The 19409-nt window shown below is 38.8% G+C and overlaps 2 protein-coding genes across 4 annotated transcripts in view; both read right to left on the bottom strand.

Moving 5' to 3' along the window:
- Window positions 1-15045, bottom strand: part of XRN1 (5'-3' exoribonuclease 1) — a 102933-nt gene extending 87888 nt beyond the window's left edge. For 2 of the 3 annotated variants that reach the window (XM_074191159.1, XM_074191160.1), the window contains exon 1: window positions 14912-15044. In XM_074191159.1, coding sequence (XP_074047260.1) covers window positions 14912-14986 — 75 coding nt within the window. In that variant the 5' untranslated portion in view covers window positions 14987-15044. Of the gene's footprint in view, window positions 1-14911 lie in introns of all 3 variants that reach the window. The other variant, XR_012469372.1, reaches the window with a different exon arrangement.
- Window positions 15046-15246: 201 nt separating this feature from the next.
- The window catches only part of ATR (ATR checkpoint kinase), a 126846-nt gene continuing 122683 nt past the window's right edge, over window positions 15247-19409 (bottom strand). Inside the window, exons 46-47 of the mRNA XM_074191158.1 lie at window positions 18102-18207; window positions 15247-15741 (exon numbers count right to left, since the gene is read on the bottom strand). Of these exons, the coding sequence (XP_074047259.1) occupies window positions 15568-15741; window positions 18102-18207 (280 nt within the window). The 3' untranslated portion in view covers window positions 15247-15567. The remainder of the gene's footprint in view (window positions 15742-18101; window positions 18208-19409) is intronic.

Here is a 19409-nt window from a genome sequence, read left to right as displayed (position 1 = left end):
CATTCAGTTCGATTCAATAAGCATTTATTAGCAGGGGAAAAAAACATAATACATTGAAAAGTAAATATAAATTATAGACAAATATCATTTCTGATGGGAGGATTAACAAACCATGGGAATCAGGAAAGGTAGAACCTATACCAATACAGAGATAGAATGCCTACTTCAGGAAATTGCAAGTATTAGTTTGGCCAGAACATGTCAAGTCAGCAAGCATTTTTAAACTATGTGTGAAGCAAAAATAATACCTGCTCTCCTAGAGATCACATTCTAACTAGGGAGACAACCTGCACATGACTGTAAAAACAACACATATACAGAAAGGATAGATTGGAGAAAATCTCCACAGAAAGACTAGAAGCACATTAAGGAATATGGGAAGGTTTCTTGCAGAAGGTGGGACTGCATCTTAAAGCCAGAGAAGCTGGGAGGTTGAGTTGAGGAGGGCGAGTGCTCCAAGGCAGGAGGGGATAGCCAGGGAAAATGAACAAAGGTAAAGAAGTGTAGGTATAGAGTGAAGATAGAAAACAGAGATGCTATGGAGGTAGAACTGGTAAGATTTTGTCAACATACTGTACTGTGAGGACTAAGGTAAAGTGAAGTTGTGAACCTGGGCAAATGAAAGTCAGGAGGAAAAGATTTAGGGATAGAGATCATTATGAATTCAGTTTTAGACATAATGAATTATATATATATATATATATATATATATATATATATATATATATATGTACATAAAGGGGGGCATGGATGATGCCCCCAAAATAGACAGAAAAAGTACTCAGTCTTGATTAAATCCACGAGAGAATAGTTTTACTCCTTTCACCCAATGACCCCACTCCCCAAAAGAATCCAAACTGAGGAAGCTGTAAATAGTATCTAATGCTATAGCAGTTGAAAAACATGAGGACAGAGAAAGGATCACTGGATTCAGCAATAATGAATCACTGGTGACCTTAGGGAGAGTAGATTCAGTCAAAATGATGAACTTAAAAAAGAATTTAAAAACTAAAGAGAGGAAGAAGAAAAATGGAAAAAAGAAATGAGAGTCATGCAGGAAAATGATCAAAAATTGACTAAATAAATCAATGTTTAAAAGTAAAAATAACCAACTGGAAAAGGAAACACAAAGCTAATTGAAGAAAATAAAATCCTAAGAATTAGAATTGAACAAATAGAAACCATTAAATCTACAAGGCTACAAGATTTCATTAAAAGGATGAAAAAGCTGAAGGAAATGCAAAGTACCTTTTAGGGAAAAAAATGACCTGGAAAATAAGATCCAGGAGAGACAATTCAAGAATCATTGGACTACTAGAAAGACTAGATCAAAAAAAGAATCTGGAAAACATCACGCAGGAGATTATGAGGGGAAAAACTGTCCAAATCTGTAAAAACAAGAAAACAATAAAACCATTAAAAAAAAAATCCACAGAATCTCTCCAGAAAGCGACTGCAGGATAAAAATGCCAAGGACTGTTACAGTCAAATTCCAGAATTCTCAAATAAAGGAGAGAATATTGCAAGCAGCAAAAAAAGAAAACACTTCAAATGCAAAGGAAACACAAAAAGATTTACAAAGGACCTATCAGCCCCAGAACTGAAGGATCAGAAGACATAGAATAACATATCGGAGAGCAAAGAACCTGGAATTAACCCAGAATGCATTACCTTGCAAAATTCAATATATATACCATCAGAGAAAAAGATCAATGTTCAATGAAATCGAGAACTTCCAGAATTTCCTGACACAAAAACCAGAACTGAACAGAGAATTCAATTGCCAAATACAGGACTCACGAGTTGCATAGAAAGGTAAATGAAAAGGGGAAGGAAAACAAAAAGTTACTCAACACCATCAAATTGTATACAATGCTAAAAGGGAAAATATAACACTTCTAATTCTTGAGAACTTTACTTCTCTTTGGGTTGAATATAATTGAAAAAGTTGGACTTAAAAGATATGGCCATAGTTGGATCTAGTCCTCTACATTGAAGAGGTCCTAGATAACTTCACTATGAAATTAAAAATCCCTGATGAAAAGTAGGGGTGTTAACTTTAAATTTAAATGTCTCATTACCCTTTGACCCACTTTAGTTCTGCTGTGCTGACAAAGGTTAGCATCTTGTTTATCGAGGGCATCATAAACTTTGAGGTTCTGAGTTGGTGTCTCTGTGAATTACAAGTTCTCAGGAGAGACCTCCAGAGCTTCCCAATACTTAGAGATCTTTAAGATTCTTGTAGTTAAATAGATCAGGGTTTGACCTAATCCACGCTACACTTAACAAGGGTATGGGGTAAAGTGTGAGAGAAAATAGGTCATGCTTCACTTACTAGGGGTTAAGTGCCTGGGGTGGGGGTGTAAAGTGTGAGGAAAAATTAGCCTGGGGGAGGGGCACAAATAGTTCAAGAAATGATTTGGCTTTGGATGATACTTTGGCTCATGAAGAAGACTGTACTTGGAGCACAGGTAAAAAAAATGATTATAAATGTCATTGAATGTAATTTGAGACGATGCTGCTTCTCAAGCAATCTAGCAAGCAATCTATGATGATACTTTGATAACAATATGAGCTTGTCAAGCAATCAAATAATCAAACTGTGATTAATAATACCTGATTAATACTACTAGAACAATAAATAATAGCATGTGAAGAGGCACAAAGATTTATAATTTTAGAGGGAAAGAAGGGAGAGTGTGATCCCTGAGTAAATTCTAAATAGATTTTGGTCAGATTCAATAGATTTGGCCCAGAGAGGGAACAAGATACGTTCCCAATTGAATTTAAACATTTATCCTAATCTACTGGGGGGGGGAACATAAAGGAAGAAGAGACTGATATAAGGGAAATGAAGGTAAAAAATGAAAATAAACTGAAAGTTCAATTTTAAAAGGAAAGTCAAAGGGGAAAAGGAGTAAAATTTTGGTGAGGAAAAATAAGAGAAAAGGAAAGACAAAAGTATAAATGGAGAAAGATAGCAAGGAAGGAAATACAGAATTAGTAATCTTAACTGTAAATGTGAATGCCATGAACTGGACCATAAAATGGAAGTGGATAGTAGAATGGGTCAAAAACCAGAATCCTATAATATCTTGTTTACAAGAAACATATCTGAAGCATAGAGATACACACAGGGTAAAGATAAAAGGTTGGAGGCAAAATATATTATGTCTCAGCTGAAGTAAAAAAATCAGCAGTAGTGATGCTGATCTCAGACAAAGTAAAAGCAAAAATCAATATCATCAAAAGGGATAAGGAAGCAAATTAAATCTTCTTAAAAGATACCATTGGTAATAAAGCTATATCATTACTAAAGATGTTATGTACCTGGTGGTATAGCATCCAAATTCCTGGAGGAAAAGCTGAGTGAATTACAAGGAGACATGGACAGCAAAATTTTAATAATGGGGGACCTCAATCTCCCTCTCTCAGAACTAGATAAATCTAACCACAAAATAAACAAGAAGGAAGCTAAGCAGGTGAATGATACCTTAGAAAACTTAGATATGATAGACATCTGGAGAAAACAATAGGGATAGAAAATAATATACCTTCTTTCTCAAAGTACATGGCACCTATACCAAAACTGACCATGTATTAGGGTACAAAAACCTTTTAATTAAATGCAGAAAGACAGAAATAATAAATACAAACTTCTCAGACCACGATTCAAAAAGAAATTGTAATAAAAATGTAATAAAGGGTCATGGAAAGATAAACCAAAAACTAATTGGAAATTAAATACCTTCATCTTAAACAATGGATGGTTCAAGCAGCAAATAATGGAAATAATCAATAATTATATCCAAGAAAATGATACTAATGAGACATCACCCTAAAATTTATGGGAGGCAGCCAAGGCAGTTTTGAGGAGAAACTTTATATCTCCAAAAGCCTTTATGAATAAAATAGAGAAAGAGGAGATCAATGAATTGGGTATGCAATTAAAAAAAGAATACATTAAAGATCCTCAATTAAATACCAAATTAGAAATTTTGAAAAACAAGGGAGAGATTAATAAAATTGAAATCAAGAAAACCACTGATCTCACTGAGACTTGGTTTTATGAAAAAGCCAATAAAACAGACAAACCTTTGATTAATCTGATTTAAAGGAAGAAAGAAGATAACCAAATTACCAGTCTCAAAAATGAAAAAGTAATCACCAATGAGGAAGAAATTAAAGAGATAATTCTAACTTATTATACCAAACTGTACGCCAATACAGTGGATAACTTGAGTGAAATGGATAAATATTTACAAAAATACAAACTGCCCAGAATAACAGAAGAAGAAATAAATTACTTAAATAATCCCATCTCAGAAAAAGAAATTGAAGAAACCATATTAAAAAAACCATATAAAAAGTCTCCAGGTTCAGGTGGATTTACAAGTGAATTCTACCAACATTTAGGGGAAAATTAATTCCTATTCTACATACTATTTTAAAAAATAGGAGAAGGAGTGGTTCTGCCAAAGTTCTTTTATGACACCAACATGGTGCTGATACTTAAGCCAGGAAGAAGTAAAACAAAGAAAATTATAGACCAATCTCCCTAATGAATACTGATGCAAAAATCTTATTAAAATTTTAGCAATGAGACTATGTCAAGTTATTACTAGGATAACACACCATAATCATATAGGATTTATATTAGGTAGGCAGGGATGGTTCAATATTAGGAAAATCCTCAAAAATAATTGAACATATCAATAGCAAAACCAACAGAAATCATATTATTTCAATAGATGATAAAAAAAGTCTTTGATAAAAATACAATGTCCATTCCTATTAAAAACACTAGAAAGTTTAGGAATGAATAGTTTTTCTTAAAATAATAAATAGTATCTATCTAAAAAATCAACAAATATGTAATGGGAATAAACTCAGATGGGGAAATGGGGAAACAAGGACGTCCATTATCACCATTACCATTCAATATAGTATTAGAAATGCTAGTTGTAGCAATAAGGGAAGAAAAAGAAACAGAAGAAATCAGAATTGGCAATGAGGAAGCAAAGCTTTCACTCTTTGCAGATGAGAAGATGATACACTTAGGGAACATGAGAAAATCATCTTTAAAAACTCCTTGAAACAATTAACAAATTCAGCAAAGTAGCAGGATATAAAATAAACCCACATAAATCATCAGTATTTCTACATATGAACAACAAAGCCCAAAAGCAAGACATAGAAAGAGAAATTCCATTTAAATTAAACCCAATATAAACCCAGAAAGTGTATGAACACAATTACAATGCACCTCTCACCCAAATAAAGTCAGATCTAAATAATTGGAAAAATGCCAATAGCTCAAGGTTAGGTTGATAATAAAAATGACAATTCTACCCAAATTACATTACTTATTCATATCAATCAAACTACCATATCAATCAAACTACCAAATAACTACTTTACCAAGTTAGGAAAAATAGTAACAAAATTCATCTGGAGCAACAAATGGTCAAGAATAGCAAGGGAACTGATGAAAAAAAAAATGGAAAGGAAGGAGGTTTAGCTCTATAAGGTCTAAAACTATACTATAAAGCAGTAGTCATCAAAACTGCCTGGTACTGATTAAGAAATACAGTAATGGATCAGTGGATTAGGATAGGTTCAAAACAAACTGCCAGTAAATGACTACAGCAATCTAAATATTTGACAAACCCAAAGACATCAGCTTCTGGGATAAGAACTCATTATTTGACAAAAATTGTTGGGAAAAATTGCAAAATATTATGGCAAAAACTTGGCATAGACTCACATCCCACACCCTATGCCAAAATAAAGTCAAAATGGGTACAGGAAAGAGACATAAAGGGTGACACCTTAGTTAAATTAATAGACCAAGAAATACGCTATCAGATCTATGGAAATGGGATACATTCATGACCAAACAAGAATTAAAGTACATTATAAACTGAAAAATTAATGATTTTGACTATATTAAATTAAAAAGTCTTTGCACTAATAAAATCAATGCTGCCAAAACTAGAAGGAAAGCAGAAAGCTGGGAAATGATCTACACAACTAGGAGTTCTGATAAAGGTCTCATTTCTAAAATATATAGAAAATTGTATCAAATTAAAAGGTTACAAATCATTCCCCAATTCATAAATGGTCAAAGGGTATGAATAGACAGTTTTCAAATGAAGAAATTATATATATATATATATATATATATATATATATATATATATACACACACATACATATATATATATAAAATCATATGAAAAAATGTTCCAAGTCATTATTAATTAGAGAAATGCAAATTAAAACAACAATGTGATATCACCGCAAACCTATCAGATTGGCCAAGATGAGAAAAAAGGGAAAATGATCAATGTTGGAGAGGTTGTGAGGGGACTGGGACATTGATGCATTGCTGTCGGAGTTGTGAACAGATCCAACCATCCTAGAGATCAATATGGAACCATGCCCAAAGAGCAATAAAACTGCTCATACCCTTTGACCCAGCAATTTGAATTCTAGGTTTATATACAGAAAAAATTATAAAAAATGTGAGATCTCCTACACGTTCCAAAATATTCATAGCGATTCTTTTTGCAGTGGCAAAGAATTGGAAACTGAGGGGATGTTCCACAACTGGGGAATGGCTAAACAGGGTATGGTATATGAATACTATGGAATATTATTGTTCTATAAAAAACCATAAATGGTCAGACTCTAGAGAAGCATGTAATAATTTACAGGATCTGATGCTAAATGAAAGGAGCAGAGCCAAAAGAACCACGTACACAACAACGACGACATTGTGAGATGAACAACCTTGATGGAAGCAGCTCCTCTCAGTAGTTCAGAGCTAGAACAACCGTATTAGACTGGCTATGGACAATGTTATCCCCATCCAGAGGAAGAAAAATAAAATAAAATAAAACAAAAAGAAAAACCAACCCTTCTGAAACTGATGAACAATTTATAAAAATTATCTTTTATGTATCTCTTTCCCTTAATCCTAATTCCTCAAACTGAAAATGACTAATATATGAAAATGTTTATTCAAAATCTGTATGTACAATGCTAATCTGAATGTCACTGAGGGAAGGGGGCCGGGAAGGGAGAGTGGAAGGAAATTTTGTAACTTAAAAATATACATGTGCATATGGGTGAAAATAAATAATTTTAAAAAAAGGTTTCAAAGGAAGGAAAGTGAGGCAAAAGATCTTGGGAAAGTAGGGAGGAAACTTAGCAGCCAAGAATCAGGAAGTGACAATCCTTTTCCCCTTCTGGGAGATAGGTTCTGGGGAATGGTCATCACTGATTTTGTTTCTGGTGGTTGGCACAACATAAACATATAAATGTTAGCTATGATTCTGTTTGTTGGATGTAGTTAAATCACTTTAACTCCATGGGCCTTAGTTTCCTCATCTGTAAAAGGAGGGAGTTGGTCTAAGTAACTTTTAAGGTTCTTTCTAGCTATAGTCCTACAATCCTGGTGATATTTGTACATTGCCCTCAAATTACATTTGAATCAGGTGCTCAGTTCTGGATGATGATGATGATGATGACAGATTTATATAGTATCTCAAGTTTTTAAAGCACTTTACATCTGTGATTCCATTTAATCTCTCAACAACCCTGTGAGGTAGATATTATCCCCATTTTACAGACTTCCTCACAGAGGTTGAGAGAGATTGAATGACTTGCCCATAGTCAAAAGGTATTTTTAAATTATGTCTTTATTTTTAATAAGACAATGGGGTAAGTGTGAAGGCAGCATTTCCTGGGAAATCCTTCCCCCCCCAACTCCAAAAACCAACAAATTATGACTCTAGCCAAAATTTAGAGGGGCAGAACCCACAGAAAGAATGAGTGATACATTTCCCCAGTCCAAGATAATTTAGAAGTTCAATTTAGAAGTTCTGCAGGAAAGGTGTGTTTCACTAGGACTGGGTGCCACAGCCACAGTGCAGCCCAGCCTAGCCCAGCCCAGAGATCACCGGCAACAGCTTGAAGGGGCAGTGAGAGAACTCTGCTACACCAGAATGAGTGGAGTGAGGGAGCATGGGCCACAGAATCTGCAGCAAGAATCTGGAGAAAGCAGCCTGCACCCCCAGAGATGGTAAGGGGTCAGGGAAGACTGCAGAGATTTCTCTGCTCTCCCTTGGGGTAGGACTCCCTGCTAGCCTACACTCAGATCCAGGTTGCAGTTTGGGCTTCCATACTAAGATAGCAGGATCCTCCTTATAGCTCCAGGGCAAAGGAAAGTATGGGGGCCACCTACATATCAAAGCACAGGCAAAAAGCATAAGACCTTGGAGGAATAAAGGTCCTAGTAGGGTGCCCCCCCCCAAAAAAGCCCCAAAGTCTTGGAAGTGCTGTCTTGGGCTGAGGAAATGAGTAAATAACAGAAAAAAAGAAGAATCTGACCATAGAGAATTACTTTAGTCCCATGGAAGATCAAAACACATACTCAGATGACGACAAAATTGAAGCTTCTGTGTCCAAAACCTCCAGGAGAAATAGAAAATGGGCCCAGACTATGGATGCGCTCAAAAAAGACTTTGGAAACGCAATTAAAGGAGATGGAGGAACAATTGGGAGAAGAAATGAGAGCCATGCAGAAAAATCATGAAAACCAAATCAAAATCTTGAAGCTGAAGAAAATAATATGTTAAAAACCAGTTTAGGACTAATGGATAAGGCAAAACAAAAGGCAAATGAGGAGAAGAATACCTTAAAAAAGCAGAATTGGCCAGCTGGAAAAGGAGATAAAAAAGCTCTTTGAAGAAAATAACTCTTTCAAATGCAGAATGCAACTAAAGGAAGCTGATAACTTTGCAAGAAATCAAGAAGAAATAAAACTCTTCCCAAAACACCAAAAATTAGAATAAAATGTGAAATATCTCAATGGAAAAACAACCAACCTCGAAAACAGATCCAGAAGAAATAATTTAAAAATTATTGGGCTATTTGAAAACCAGGATCAGGAAAAGAGCCTAGACTTCATTTTTCAAGAAATAAAACAGCAAAATTGCCCTGAGATCCTAGAAGCAGAGGGTAACATAGAAATAGAATTCACCAGCCACCTCCTGAAAGAGATCCCAAAAGAAAAACTTCCAGGAATATTATAGCCAAATTCCACAACTCCCAAATCAAAGAGAAAGTTCTAAAAGCTGCCAGAAACAAACAATTCAACTACCGAGGCTCCATAGTCAGGATTACACAGGATCTGGCAGCATCTACATTAAGGGCTTGTAGGGATTGTAATGATATTCTGGAAGGCAAAAGATCTTGGTTTACAACTGAGAATCAACTATTCAGCAAAACTGAATATCCTCTTTCAGGCCAAAAGATGCACTTTCAATGAAACAAAGGACTTTCAAACTTTCCTATTGAAACAACCAGAGTTGAACAGAAAGTTTGATCTCCAAGTACAGGACTCTTGTGAATCATAGATGGGGTGGAAGAGAAGCACTATGAGGAACTTAATGATATTGAACTGTTTGTATTCCTGCAGGGGAAGAAGATACTGATAACTCATAGGAACTTTCTCATTTCTAAGAGCAGTTAGAAGGAGCATATATAGACAGTACATAGGAAGGTGCGGATTATACTGGTATGATATGGTAAAAAGATAGAGTCAATGGGTGATGAAAGTCCTGGGAGGAAGAGAAAGGAGAGGAAGAAGGGGCTAAGATATTTCACATAAGAGTCAAGAAAAAACTTTTTAATTGAATGGAATGGGGGAAGGTGAGGGGAATGAGTGAGCCTTCATTCTCATCAGAAATGGCTCAGAGAGGAAATAACATACACACTTAATAGGGTATAGAAATCTATCTTACCCTAGAGAAAAATGGGAAGAAAAGGATGGGATAAGGGGGGAATGGGGGGAAGAGAAGGGGGGAATAGGTGATAAAAGAGAGGGAAGATTGTGGGAGAAGGTACTCAGGTACAACACACTTTTGGCCAGGGCTAGGGTGAGAGAGACAATAGAATAAATGAGAGTGAGGAGGAATAGAGTGGAGGTACAGCCAGTAATAGCAAATGTGGGAAAAATACTGAAGCGACTTCTCAGGTGGACTTATGATAAAAAAAAAGCAACTCACCCTAGAGACAGAGACATTGGAATCTGAACACAGACTGAAGTACATTTTCTCTCTCTCTCTCTCTCTATTCTTGAGGTTTTTCATCTTCTTGGGGGTGGGTGGGTAGGGGGTTTATGTTTACTCTTATGTTTGCTCTTATAACACATTCCATTTACATCAATGTATAGCATGGAAACAATGTAGAGACTATCAGGCAGCCTTCTGTGGGGGGGGCAGGGAGGGGGGACATTGTAAAATTCAAAACCCTACAAAAATGATATTGTATATAACTGGAAAACAAATAAAATGTTAAAAAAAATAAGGCAATGGGGTTAAGTGACTTGCCCAAGGCCACACAGCTAGGTAATTATTAAGTGTCTGAGGTTGGATTTGAACTCAGGTACTCCTGACTCCAGGGCCGATACTCTCTCCACTGTGCCACCTAGTTGCCCCTAAATCGATGTCTTCTTAACTCCAGGTTGACCATTTACATGACTCAGTAATTACTGAATCTATTTTTCTCTACTTAATGTCCTTGAAAAAGCTAAATGAAAATTGAATAATCACAGAATGAGCAATCACATACACACAGAAATAAACTTATCCAGTCAGTTGTTTCCTTCAGCCAACCTGTCTACTCAGAAGCACATAGCAATGATATTCTAGCAGTGATAAAGAAGAGGAAGATCAAAGATTGGAAATACCTACTCATATGCACATTAAAGAAATTATACGCTGGTGTAGGGGCTGATGATTCCACAGACACACTATCTGATGAAGAACTGACACACAGCAGATTGGTGTGGAGCTTGAGACTGGCCATCTTAATTCTACATAGGTCACCAGAGACATTAATCTTGTTGGCAGTGAGAGCTTTAGATCCTCTTGGACAACTTTAAAGGCTCCACAGACACCCAGGAATGGATCTGAGTGCATCTTCCTTTGGTTTAGTAGGTCCTGAGTCTTTAATTACTGGATTAAGTACAATTCAGCAAAGCTTTTATTAAAGCATCAGACACTAGATTAGGCCTAGGGAGACAAAAATAAATGAAAGCCCTGGGCCTTGGAGCAGCTTCCTTTGTGTTCTTTGTACCAGACACTGGAGGCCTTCACAGTGGCCACCTCTCAGAGAATCCTCCCCTTCCTTTAGATACAGTTCAGGCATTACCTTTTACAGGCAAACTTTTCTGATCCTCACAATTGCTAATGTCCCTCCCTTCCTGTTTTGTATTTGTATTCTCTTTATATTTATTTGAACATTTTAATATAAGTACAAGTATAATTTTAATATAAGAATAAGCTTGGCACAGTGAATAAAGAGTTGTCAGAGTTAGGAAAAACTGGTTTCAAGTCAAGCCTTTGCTACATGGAAGCTGGAGAGCAGATATAGAATGGTGGAGTAAATTTTTCATACAGGCGAATTAAATCATTCCAATTTAATAGACTTGGCCTCATCCTGCCTGATACTTAATTTTGCTGTCTCCCTAGATAGAGACCAGGTTCCTTTGAAGTAAGGCATTTCCTTCTCTGCACATGTCTGGCAGTGTGTACACAAAAAGTGGATACAGAGTAAATACAAAGTAACTGAGGGGGAGGTCATCCCATCAGGACCAGGTATAGATCCAGAAAAGCTTTTGGCAGGAGAGGGCATTAGAGTTGGCCTTGAAAGGGAGATAGGGGAACATTCTGGGGGTAAGGACTGCCTGTCCCAGGGCATAAGGGCAACAGGAGGAGAATCTTCCCAGGTCACACTCTGCTTCTCGTGTATACAATCCCTCCTCCTTGAAGCCTGCTTAAAGAACCTGTTCCCAAACCATCTCTTCCAGGAAGACTTTCCTAATCTCTATCTCCCCAAGATGGGGACCATAGAGGTTGGAAATCAGATCCCTAAAGTATGAGCAGAGGAAAGGAAAAGTGAGCAAAACTGGCTGGACTGAGAATCCTAAGGGAACTTTGAGGAAGGTGACAAACGGTGATGGTACTTACTTAACTGAATTTATTTTAATAGAGTTACTAAGGAAGATTAGTTGGTTGTACTGACATTTAGAGTTAAGCTTTTAATGAAAAAAAATTTAAGTCAACATACAGTGTATAGTCCCTAATAAATGTTTACCGAAAGGAATTGTACCTCCTGGTCACATCCCACTAGATGCATTTTGGTGGGTATTTGTCACATTTTCCCAATTAAACTTGTATAGAATAAGGTCAGCATCATTTCCTCCAACCTATTCTGGACCTATTAAGAGTGTTGAATAAATGTTCAATCTGATGTGACAAGCTACTTCCAGATATTCAACAACAACGAAGTAACAAAACTGAACATCTTATTCAGGAAGGACTTCAGAACATCAAACTCATTATGTCCAAAATATAGTTTTTTATTTTCTACACAAACCAATTTACTGATTTGTCACCAGATTTTCAGTTACCCCTCTATTTTCCAAGCTTAGTCATTCCCACCTTCCCCAAATCCAGTCATTTTCCAAGTCTTGTTTGATTCAACCACCTTCTACTTTTTAGTATCCATTCCTTTTCTCCACTCGCACACTCTCTATCCAAGTTTACACCCTCATTCCCCTCCCTTTGTTAATCTATCCAAACAACGTTTCCAAATTAATATTCATTAATAAAAAGGTCTGACCACTAAAGGCAGGATTATGTAGGTGATAGAGACTTAGTCTGGAGGTCTGCAAAACCTGGGTTCAAGTCTGGTATCTGACATATATAGATTCTATACTTTGGGATAGGTAACTTAATCTTTGTGTACCAACTAACTCTCTTATAGGAGGAGAAATTGTGGAGTAGTTTCAGTTTTGTATAACTAAGAGTTTCCTCATTGGTCATTTCCCTATGCCAAAAGTCTGGACAAAAGCAAAACCCCCAAATCAAACAAAAACACAAAACTCACAGGTCTAAATCACTTCTGTCTTTAAAAAGTTTCAGTAAAAATGCAAACTCTCCTGTTCAGCATTTAAAGTTCTTCACAATCTGGTTTTAATCCCTGACTTGGGAGAAACAGCTGCAGTACCCTGTTCCATGAAGCTTGGCTTAGACTCAAACTTGTCTCATTCTTATTGTTAGCCCCTCACTGCTGAGGCTATGGCTGTCTATGGAGCCACAGGTACTTGTCATGAGTTTTGCCCACTTGCTAAAGTGGGTTGGTTCTCTACCAGATGGGCCCCTAGCAAACGCGTCTCATCTCCCTCCTCCAATGGAGTAAAGAAAGCTTTTTGCTTCTGACCACTATTAGTCTTTGGTTTTGTTTTCACATTTCAGAGTAAACTGTATTTGTGATAACCTTGAGTTATTTTAGAGTTAATGGTGATTGCACAACCTCTGTGACTGGTCATTTGTGATCAGGGTGGGTAACATCCTTCCTCAACTTCAGTAACAGGTTGCAGTTGTGACAGAACATCTAGTTGCTATAACTAAGTCTGCCAATAGGATGAAGTCACCTAGATTATCTTGCTTCTTGGAATGCATCCTATGTAGGCTTCAACAAATTGAATAAACGACAAATTATTGCAATCAATTATTGCAATATTTGAAATTTTTAAAAGTTATTCTCCCTTGGCTCTATTGAGGTACTGTCTCCGAAAGTATCCCAGAGCAAAAAATTAATGAAATCCACATTCTGTAACCTTTGCTCAACATAAATTATTCATGTTGGGGAAGCAATTATAGTTAACCTAGTTTAAGGACGACTTACTCATGAACTGATGAAATAGCTTTGGAGATTGAATGATTCATAAACTGGTTAAATCCTCGGTAGAGACTTCCTCGGTCATAGCCTGCAACCATCTCGTTCTCAAACAACAAGCGTGTGTAAGACAAGTGTGAGCCGCAGAAGCTTGGGCTGCTTTAAGGACGTAATAGGATTTGGAAGTATAGAAGCAACTATGGAAACGAGGCAGCTCAACCTGGTTTTGCTAATAAGGAAATTCAGCAACTAAAAGGGGAAACGCGGCGGTGTGTAAACAAAGACTCCAAGTGGGGAAGTCAGAAGAGGCAGGCTGTTTTCCCAAGCCCGTCCAAGAGTGCGCATTTTGCTTATGGGTTAGACTACACGGGCTTCTTGGGGTCCCTTCAAACTCTTAAAATCCTGCGAGTCCCCATGGAATGTTATGTTAAAGCTGATAACGCAAAAGCACCGTTCTATCCATCCTTAGCGACTAGTGCACTGGTAACAGGCGAGGAGGCGCGCTGCAGGCCGCACCGGGCGCCGCTCAGGCCGGGCGCGGGTGCTGCCGCCTCTTGGCGCCGGACGGGCGGCCCGGCCCGACACGGCGGCCCGGCGCGGCACGGCGGCACAGCGGCCCGGCGCGGCACGGCGGCACAGCGGCCCGACACGGCGGCCCGGCACAGCGGCCCGGCCCGGCACGGCGGCCCGGCACGGCGGCCCGACACAGCGCCCCGGCACGGCACGGCGGCCCGGCCCGGCACGGCGGCCCTCTCCGCTCAGCGGCTGCTTCTGCCGTCCCGGCTTCCCGGGGGCCCGCGGGGCCGGGGCCTTCCTGCCCGCTCCCGCTCCCGCTCCCGCTGTCGCTGCCGCCACACACAGACACACAGACACAGACACGCAGACACGCAGACACACAGACACGCAGACACATAGACACTCTGCTGCGCGGCCCCTCCGCGCCGCCCACGGCTGCAGCCCGGCCCCGGCCCGCGCCGCCCCCCGCCGGCCGCGGTTAAAGCCCCCTCCGCGCCCCCCGCGGCTCCCCGGGCCCGCCCCCCGGCCCCCGCCCCGGCCCGCCGGGCCTCCCCGCGGCCGCGCCGCCCCGGCCCGCCGGGCCCCGAGAGCGAGCCCCCGGGAAACGGCAACAAAGGGGCCGGCCGGCCGCCGCGCCCACCTGATGCTCCTTCACCACCTCGCTGAGGCAGGGGTAGCGCTCCGAGATCCAGCGGTAGAACTTGGGGACGCCCATGTCGCCCGCGGCCCACCCCGCCGGCCGCCGTCGCCAAACCGAAACCAAACCCCCCGCCCGGGCCGCGGCCGCCGCCGTCGCGCCGCCGATGACGACACAGGCCCCGCCCCGGGCGGCGGGGTGGCGGGGGCGGGGCGGCGGGCGCTCGGCCTCCCGGCCCCCCCCCTGGGGCTGCCCCCCCCCCCCCCCGGGGCCGCGCGCCGCCCAAGGCCCTCAGCGTGCGGCCAGGGCCGGATCCCCCTGCGCCGGGGAGGCCCCGGGTGCGGCCCGGAACACGGCTGCAGCACTTACTCATTGTACGAATGACAACTTTAGCTTCTAAAGATATTATTACAGTAGCATTTACAACAGTCTATTCAGCAGGATATTGTAGGGTTGTAATACATATTGTCCTTAAATGTACATCTGAACACAGAATTTTATCGTTGAAACCTATTAACTGGAATACCATTTTCTGGGGGGAAAAAAACAAACATTGACCTTCTAAAACTGTAATGAATGCATGTGACACAGAACTGAATCAGTGAAATAATATCAACTTGGGAGTCAAAAGAGGAAGTATGGCCCCTAACAGTTCCATTTCACAAATACGGAGTCCAACCAAGATACATCTGGCAGAGCAAGTTCTCATCGGTTGCTTCTTGAATGAGGTAGTGCACGTGTCCTTCAATAGACAAAGGGAGCCCCGTTACTCTATTCCTGGCTTTGATGACACCTTGCAGCCGCTGTTCAATGTCAAGGACGTGAGTCTTAGCCTAGAAAAGGGAAAACAGAAACCTAAATGAGACAAATTAACTCTACATTCAGGTATGTATGATTTTTGAATTCCTCAAAAACATTTTTCAAGTTTCTTTGCTTTGCTTTAGCCATTTTATAGACACACCAGAGACTATTAATACTTTTGCTGGAACATAGACAGGAAAGGGGAAACGAGAAAAGAGATTTCACCAGATATTAAGTTTAGGTCTGAATTCTGATTCAGTCAAATCAATACACATTCATTAAGCACCTAGCTTGTGTCAAGAACTGTACATATAAAAATTACAAGTTCATATCATAAAGTAATTTACATTCAACTCAGAGAGATAACATGTATGCACATAAGAAAATACAAGGCACTATGAGACAGAAGAGAGTACTACCAAATGTTGGAAATCAGAGAAAGCTTTGTCTAGATCATGGCAACTAAATTAAAAACCTTCAAGTAATGAAAGAATCTTAGAAGGAGAGCATCCCAGGCACGAGGGAGGCTTGGAGACTGACTAAACATAAAATAATCATTTGAGGAACAGCTAGTGGGTCAACCTGACAAGAATGTAGAGAGCATGAAGGAAATAATATTCAGTAAGTTTGGAAGGATAGGGTACTGTACTATTGTGGAAGGCTTTAAATGGTGGAGTAGGGAGCCAATGAAGTTTCTTGAGCAAGGAAGTGACATGTTCATATGTGCTTCAGAAATATCAATTTGTTACTAAATTGTACATTCCCTTTGATCTGATAATAATCACTGTCAGGCATATGCCCTGAGGAAGTCAGACTTTAAAAGAAAGGAACCTAAATGTAATCAAATGTTTATAGTTGCATTTTTCCTGCTTATTTTAGAAATTCCACAACACCCATCAATTGAGGAATGGCTGAGAAAATTGCAGTATATTAAATGTAATGGAATATTGTTTTGCCTTAAGACATGACAGATGGATAAGAGTCAAAGAAACCTGGGAAGACTTTCATGAAATAATAAAGAATAAAAAAATTCATATGGGAATAAATAAATTTTGTTACAACTGTGTTAATTTTATTACATCAATATTTTAAATTATGTAAAAACATAATTTCATATACAGTCCTTTTTGTTTTTCTTGCTGTGCTGAACAAAATGTTTGATGATTGTTAAATTTGTCATCTGAAATGTCAATGTTGATGTACTGAATGAAGCTGGGAGAATAGGAAGAACATTGAATCTGGGTGCATACTCTTTCAACTTTCTGTGATCTTTGGAAAATTTTTATCAAGGTTTTCTTCATTCATTTCAAGCAGCTATGAGTTGGCTAGTTTTATTTGGCTCTTTGCAATTTTTTTCTGTTACATAAGTACTAATGATATAATCAGTAATCATAGTGGAAGGCAGTTAATGGCAGTATTCACAAACTTTACAATATCAAAAAACAGAATGGCTCTTCACATATATACAGCATTTTGAGGTTTGCAATAATATGCTTTTGTTACAACAACTATGTGAGGAATATAATGCAACGTTATTTCTATTAAGAAGACTGCTAGCAGGTGGTACAATGGATACTGTTGGAATAATGAAGATCAAATTCAAAGTTTGATTGACTGTATAATTCACTTAGTCATTTCGGGTTTCTTAACTGTAAAATGAGAATACTCAGTATCTTACTTTATATAAGGTGGGGATGAAATAAGATAAGATTCAACAAGTTGTTACTATTACTATATTATTGTTAAAAATGAAGACACTGAAGCACAAAGGTTAAGTGACTTGCTCAGATTCATGTGGTTAATATGATTTAAGCATGACTTTAACTGAGGTCAAGATATGACAAATAAATATAAAGGAAAACTGAAGCCTATATGGAAGGTAGTCTGGTATAGGGGAAAGAATATTGAATTGGCAGCTTGAGTACCTGAGTACTCCTTTTTTCATCTAGTACCTGGGAGGGGGAGGGGGGGAGTTAAGAGTCATTATAACTGCTCAAAATCCTCAATTTCTTCATTAATGAAAAGTCTGTACACTGCTAGGTGGCACATTAAAGTCAGGAAGACTGATCTTCCTGAGATCAAATCTGGCCTTAAACACTTAGTAGCTGTCTGACCTGGGGCAAGCTTCAGTTCCTCATCTGTAAAATGGACTGGAGAAGAAAACGGCAGATCACTTTAGTATCTTTGTCAAGAATACCCCAACTGAGGTCATGAAGAGTTGGAAATAATGGAAACTACTGAATGACAATGACAACAAAAAGGGTATACTTCATTTCCTATCTCATAGCGCCGTGAGGATCAAATGAAGTAAAACATGTGGAAACATTTGGTAAAGAGTAATGTGTTACATACAAAGGATTATCATTTTTCATAAGTTATATCTTCTACTAACCTTTTCATTAACAACTTCCCCTGTTTCATTCAATGGTGCTTTTGAACTCCCTTTTACTGGTTTACTCCACTCCACAAGAGGATCATGAATAAATGTCTTTAAGACGCTAAAAACAAAACCAAACATTCTTAGTAGAATAGACAAAATTTTTTTAATGATCACGAAGACATAGCAACAAACTTGAATATTATTAAATAGATTTCTAACAATTTCAAAATGATTATCAGGGAGCCAATTATAATATTGGAACAAGTAGACAGAATCACCTTTCCAGTAAAGAACTGCGTTTTTTTGTAGGAAAGGAAATAAAGGAGAAATTTAGATTTCTCAAATAGAATGAGGAGCTGAAGAACTCAAAGAATTGATAAATGTCCCTAGGTAAAAATTAGAGTAAAAGTTTTTCAGGAAAACCTAGTAATTTCTCAATCTACCTGCAAGAAGCTTTCCTACATGGAGAATCCTGAGCCCTCATAGCCTGCCCTCCTCAGTCCAGAGGGAAATTTTGGGTGGGGTCTCACTGCCCTCCAAGTTTGACTTACCATCTCAAACCTCTGCTTTCCAGCTTCCCTTTGTAACCTGTCTCCCTCAGTAGAACATAAGCTCCTTGAAGGTAGAAAGTCTCATTTAGCTATACTTGTATCACTTATGTTTAGCATAGTACCTGATACACTGCATATGCTTAATAAATTCTCTGTCTTATCAATAACAAATAGAACTCTTACAAGGTAATTGTGATGGGGGAAATATTGCCAAAAGGCTACTCTGTTCTGCTTCACTCAGCCAGAGTGAAAGATGAGTTGAGGAGGTGAGACTCACTGCTGCAGGTTGGGGCACTGTTGAGCAGTTACCAGATCCTCCTGATCACCAGCTGAGGCCTAAAGTTTGTAAGTAATGAATGGTAGGTGAGTCAGTCTTTGTAAGCCAGTTAAGTGGGGTCTGTGGTTTGATGGTGATTCAGTCACCATTCTACTGACTTCAGTCAGAAGTTAAGATTCTACTGTGGGGTTGGAGGAAAAGTAGTTTAAAAAAAAGGCAGAGACTAAGGAAATGAGCAAATATAGAATAACTACTAATATAATGAAGAAATTCCATGCTAAGCCTTTAACAACTACCAGTAGAAACCTAGAAAATAAAAATAAGATTTCATTTTACAAAAATTTTATTTAACAACAGCAACACCAAAATGCCTATATCAGCTTTGAGTGACTGTAAAAACCCTCATATGGGAAATGAAGAGACATGAAATTAGAAAATTTGTTTGAATTTTCTCCTATGGAAAATTAAAAACAATAACAAAACAGAAGTTAA

Source organism: Macrotis lagotis, chromosome 6 (assembly GCF_037893015.1).
Source record: "Macrotis lagotis isolate mMagLag1 chromosome 6, bilby.v1.9.chrom.fasta, whole genome shotgun sequence".
Lineage (NCBI taxonomy): Eukaryota > Metazoa > Chordata > Mammalia > Peramelemorphia > Peramelidae > Macrotis > Macrotis lagotis.
The sequence above is the reverse complement of the archived record's forward strand: the minus strand, read 5'-3'. Positions and strand labels throughout refer to the sequence as shown.